At 35.6% G+C, this 6,184-nt stretch overlaps 1 protein-coding gene across 1 annotated transcript; it reads left to right on the forward strand.

The window, feature by feature from the left end:
* Window positions 1-639: 639 nt before the first annotated feature.
* LOC149565286 (uncharacterized) lies at window positions 640-1,700 on the forward strand. The gene has a single exon (XM_089818826.1). The coding sequence runs from the start codon at window positions 1,015-1,017 to the stop codon at window positions 1,405-1,407; it is 393 nt and encodes a 130-aa protein (XP_089674952.1). The 5' UTR covers window positions 640-1,014; the 3' UTR covers window positions 1,408-1,700.
* The last annotated feature ends 4,484 nt before the right edge of the window (window positions 1,701-6,184 follow it).

A 6,184-nucleotide genomic window follows, 5' to 3' on the forward strand; every position in this document is an offset into this window, starting at 1 on the left:
TGCTAAAAAACACTGCAATAAAATAAGACAATCCCATTAAAACAATCAATTTGCAAAAAATTTCAGAAGGTTTCCATCAAAATGATCTTTAGGACACATATTACTTATAATATTAAATTAAATTTAGACAGGTCAAACTTATATATATATATATATATATATATATATATATATATATATATATATATATATATATATATATATATATATATATATATACATTTTTTTCCTTCTAATTGAATATGTGTTGGAACTTAGGTTAGATTTTCAAAATTAGAGAAACTGTGAACTTACCACTAAACTACAAGATGTTCCCCAAACTTATATTCATTATTAGTGTGTGAAAAAAGCATAAGAAATTTAAAAAATCTCTTCTCAACAAGATTGCACCAATAGACAAAATTAATTAATTTTTTCTCACTAATTTAATAGTAAAACTGAACCTACAAAATGTGCTAAGATTATGCAATTAGGATACATGAAAAAGTAAACTTTTCAAGTGTAATTAAGGTATAGTTTCCTTATTGTTAGATTTAAGAAAGGAATACGAATGGCCAACAAAATATCCCAAAAATATATATTTGGTCCCAAAAAGTGAACTCTTAAAATTTAGGCACATAGTTTTCTAATTATTATTGTTATTATTAGATTTAAGGAAGGAATACGTACGCGCAAAGATATAATTGGTCCCATATGTCAAGTGCATAAAGAGGTTCTGCCTTGCCGTACGAAATGAGGTAGCAGGTTCTTTCGACTCTCCATGAAGCCTTCTGCAGTTATTCTATACACACTCATCGCGTATAAATTTTTACCAACAACAAAAACTCATTATAGATTCTTTTCTTCGTCTGGAGGGTTTTGAAATATCACTTTAGTCTGCATAAATCAGCTCATTCTCACTTCGTTTTCGCACATCGTCGGCGGTTTCGATCACTTTTTGGGACTCCGTTATTTCAGATCTGAATCGAAATTTCAAATCTTGAAGTGGGTTTTGAAAATCTTTGATAGGTGGAAATGGCATTGGAGTGGGTAGTTCTTGGATACGCAGCAGGAGCAGAGGCCATCATGCTTCTTCTACTAACATTGCCTGGTCTGGGTCGTCTGAGAAAGGGCCTTATTGCTGTGACTCGCAACGCATTAAAACCCATGTTGTCGGTGGTGCCATTTTGCCTGTTTCTGCTGATGGACATCTACTGGAAGTATGAGACGAGGCCTACCTGTGAAGGACATGCTTGCAGCCCCAGCGAGCATCTGCGTCATCAGAAGTCAGTCATGAAAAGCCAGAGAAATGCAGTTCTCATTGCTTCCGCTCTCCTGCTTTACTGGCTTCTGTTCGCTGTCACAACCATGCTTGTTAAGATCGAACGCATGAACGAACAGATTAAGAAGCTTAAGGATTCTGATTAGAGAATTTCAGGCCGGCTCTGGAACTGGGTTGGTTTTAGGTTTTGCTGTTTCTATCTGGGTTTTTAGAAGCTTTTGATTTCCCTGTCTTAACAGGGTAGGATATGTAAGTTGCTTGATTTACAGTTATGTGTCCATGTCTCTCTTTTTTTGGTTTAATATCTTATATGGTTCGTTTTAAGAACTGTAGGAAATGAATTATACGCGTATGACTTTTGCTACTCTTTCAATTCCTTTGAAACAAGTTTACGCCGCTCAATAATAATAAATTTCAATGTTTTTTTCTGACATGCAAATATGATGCCGTGTAAGCTGATATTTGGTCACATGCCGTGCTTACTAATATTAGGGGATTCATTTCAATGTTATATTTTGCTATAGTCGTTGGAATTTAAACCTGTTCCCTGAGCCAAATACATTTTTGATTTGGCGACCTTCAAGTCTTAAACATAATATTTTAAATCTTTTAATAATTGAAGAGAACGAATCAAAAGGGAAAAGTATGGGGTTTCCTTGCACGACCGAAGTTTAAGTTTTCTCTTTTGATATGTGCTGTTAAACTTGTTCGTTTATAGAGGAAAATATGAGTATGAGTACTTTTTTGAATTTATTCTTAAACTAGATTTAGTTCTCGGTAGGGCTTTATAATTGCTGGTGTGAATTTGAGTGTAATACAATGGTTTAGGCCTAAGTTATTGTCTAGGCACTTGTTTTCGATTCCCGAGCCTGTTTTATATTTGGCTGCAGAGGCATGAGTACCTAATAATACCCAAGATTTATTAGTGAAGAGTTAAAAGCATTGTGTTGATCACTTGACTTTGCAGTTATATAATGGGTAAGTGCTACAGCATCGGAATTGTTCTTGATCTATATTGAGATCTTTCGTTATGTAATGTTTTCAGATAGATCTTGATCTTTTTCTAAAAAAACTTAGATATAAGATGTTCAAAAGATAGCACAAACTTGATTGTTTATTGAGAGGTATATATCAGCATCACTTACATCGTGAGCTCAAAATTTCTCCTACCTAATACAAAATAGAAATTATGATTGACCAATATGTCCAGTACACCATGCCGAGATAAGAGTTCCTATTCAACTGTGGCTTCTGTATCATTTAAACGAAATTCTGATAATTTGTTTTAGCTGCAACAGTATTAGAAGATTCCATATCTGTTCCTATCGTTGCCTCTTCGTTCATTCCATGTGACCCAACCGGATTGTCCATTCATCAATCTTAGAATCCTATCATACTGGATTTGCTGAGTATAGGGATGAAGAACCCATTTTGTAACTGGGACAATCACAGCCGGTGGTATCTCTGCGAATGGCACCACAATTTCTGAAACCTTATTCTGCACATCATCCCTACCCTGCTGCTGTCTTAACTCAGCCGTGAAGTTATGTAAGGCTGTTTCAGATGGAGATCTGGCTTCAGAGCTTCATGTCCACGTGCGACCATGCAATAGCTTCCACCTAAACAACCTGGTTGTTCCATACTGCAGCAGGTTCTCCAACTTTTTCCTGGCAAGCATTATTGTGGCTAAAACCTGCAAGTCAATATCATGAAAGATGAATCTCCTCAGAGACTCAGTAATAAGAGTTCTAGTCCTACCATTAAATGCATTGTCATTCCTTAACTTCCAAATAATCCAGTGTCTAGAGAATTTCAATCAAGAAAATAGATGAAAAACATTATGCTCCTTTTTAAGGCTCAGGATATTGCCAAACACAATCTTATGAATCTTGATATTCTCATTAAATGAATAACTAAATAGCCTCAAAATTTCTCTGACAAACAAACATTCAATGAAGAGACGCTTCAGAGTCGTAGGTGTTCTACAGAGTGTGCACAAATTGAGCTCACCATTAGGAAGCTTGTGTGGAAGTCTGCTTATAATTAGTCTCAAAAAAATATTTTTTCTTGGATTCAACTTGTCCACCCCGGATGTTCTCAATGCATTTATGCCACTGAGAATGCTCAAAGTTTGCAGCTCACCAGTAGTTTAGGTGGCAGAAAATATCATCATTGTCTGCAAGAAGGGAATAAGTGCTTTCAGCTTTCATGGATGGGAGAGGTGTACCATCAGGCCATTGGAAAGAGAGAAATCTGGTGTCATCAAAGTCACAATGTTTGGGAACAGAGGGTCTGGCATGCATTTCTTAGTATAGAGTATGTCCTTCCTTGCCCTTACAGGATATCATATTTGTGGATAATCTCCTCCCATTCCAAATGTTTTTCTTCTGCAATAATATCCTTCATATTACTTATTCCTTTTGTTGCCCAGTTTTTTTTCATATTCCTTATTCCTTTTGCTGTGCAGTTTTTTACTGAGCACCCCTTGTAGTAGAGGCAAGGGCTTATCTTTATGCCTAAGATTCTACCAAATTGATCTCTCTCCAAAAATCTTGTTAGTGCTGGAAACAATGCTATGCCAAGATATCAGGTGTCTCATCTGATCCCAACTTTCCAGATTGCCTTGAAACCTTCAGAGCCATTGACCTGATTAGGAAAGGTGACAGCAATGAGGTCACGCAGGTGGAGTCCTTTCCACGAATTGCCTTTACATGGCACTGCTCTTTGAATGTTGTTTATAATTAAGATTATCCACGGTTCTGCACCCTAGAGGGCTTCTCATATCCATGTAGCAGCAAGTGCAATACCCTACAGTCCGAGGTCCTTCAAGCTAAGTCGCTCTACTCTTTTACTCATGGTACACTAGGCATCATATTGCATGTCTTTCATTATAGCCTTCACTATTTGACACTGGAAAATCCCTTAGTTGTTTCTGAAGACTGATATTGATTGAACAACGGAGCAGAGTTATAGTAGATATTGTAAGAGGAGAGGATCTTTTGACACACCAGATACCTTCTGACCAAAGAAAGATAGTGCTTATTCCGTATACTGTTTTTCTTGTCAATCTTGCTCCCCAATTCCACATCTCTTTCGGGTTAGGATAGATAGAGAAGGGAATCCTCAAGTACCTTTAAGTTACTCGGTGTTTGGGTCCCCCCCAAGTCAGAGCATATTTAGTGAACCAGTCAGGGGATGCTTCCTCCATCCTAACATGATGGATTTGGAGTGGGAGATCTTACTTACAGATGTGTTGGAGGGGGTGTATATACTCTACCATATGTGTGGTACTTAAAATGCTAGTAATGAAAAGATGTATAACAATATAAGACATAAAGATGTAAAACATTAAAATAATAAATTAGATCTGCTAAATACTTGATCATTGCATTGAACATTGAATAATAGACATTCAAATTTTAAATACTTGAATGAGAAAATGGAAGAACTTCTATTATATAAATAATAATGGTCATAGATATCAAAAGTATGAGTATCTCATCATAAAGATGATTACATTGAGTAACATGGTATGCTATTCAATGTTCATATTATAAAAAAAGTACAAACTACAAAATCAAAATGCGAAGTCCCAAAATGCAGTAAAGGAGGAACATCAACCAGTCTTGCATCATTTGAACTATCAGACTCGTCAAAGTCAAGCCAGCTAATGGAACACTAACCAGCGCTGCATATGAAGCATCCTCATCCTCATTAATTTGTTGTTGAATATCCTGGATTGCTTCAAATGTACTAAGCACTGCCGTGAATTTTGTACGTGTTTTCCAAATGCAACAGTCACTTACATTTATATTGAGTATAAGCCATGAATATACATGTCCCTTCATGGGACATGTTTATTTGTTAATCAAATAATTAATAATATAATATGTATAATCATAGATTAGTTTCTCTCATAAATTTATATCTCATATAATCATATATGTGTTTATCTGACAGAAGCTACCAAACATGTTGCACCCCCTCTTAGCTAGGTATTACCTCAAAGCAATATCAAGTTAGCAACATTAAGGATATCTTTGATTAGAAGATATCCATCATTTTGATATCGTATTCGATATCAAGAGTAATGGTCTCCCAAAATATCAACATATGATATATACCGAATACTCAATAAGGTTTGATATCACATCTGATATTAAGAGTATTGGCCTCTCAGCTAATCAATGATATTCACCACATATTCAAAATAAGGTTTGATACCACATCTGATATCAAGAGTATTGTCCTCCCAATATATTAATGATATTCACCAAATACTGAAAATAAGGTTTGATATCACATCTGATATCAAGAGGATTGGCCTCCTAGAATATCAACAATTTTCACCAAACACTCTATGAGTAATAACTTTCCAGAATGTTGAGATGCAAGATATTCACCATATACTCAATTTGTTTGATCTCATAATACAAGTTATTGTAAGATTGTCACCTTACAGGAACTTCTACAAATACAAGTGACATCATTTGGAAGTCGTCACTTCCTCATGATGCACACAGGCCCATTAAATCACATAGTCACAAGATATATTCATGAATTACAATGCTCTTGATTGCTCCAATTTACTGGAGAATCCATCTCAACATAGTTTACTCCCTTTGAATCAATATGATTGAGATCACCGAAGGTTGATTGAATCATATTCTCTATCTGCTCACTCTCTTTCAAGGTTGCCTCTAATGAAATGGCAGTCTCCCTCTCAATCTCAATCTCAATCTGAGAGGTAAGTTTGCCTCTTAAGAGATTGGATGAAGTTATAAGGAGGCTGGTTACTTTTAGAAGTTGAAGAACCAGATACTTGAGATAGCAATCAAATGACTATTTGCTAGAAAAGTTGATAACTCTTAAGTTTCGTCAAAGTTAATAACTTCAAATTTTAAAAGTCAAACATTTCTTGAA

Source organism: Cupressus sempervirens, chromosome 3 (assembly GCF_028749045.1).
Source record: "Cupressus sempervirens isolate cs-2001-9-10 chromosome 3, ASM2874904v1, whole genome shotgun sequence".
NCBI classification, from domain to species: domain Eukaryota; kingdom Viridiplantae; phylum Streptophyta; class Pinopsida; order Cupressales; family Cupressaceae; genus Cupressus; species Cupressus sempervirens.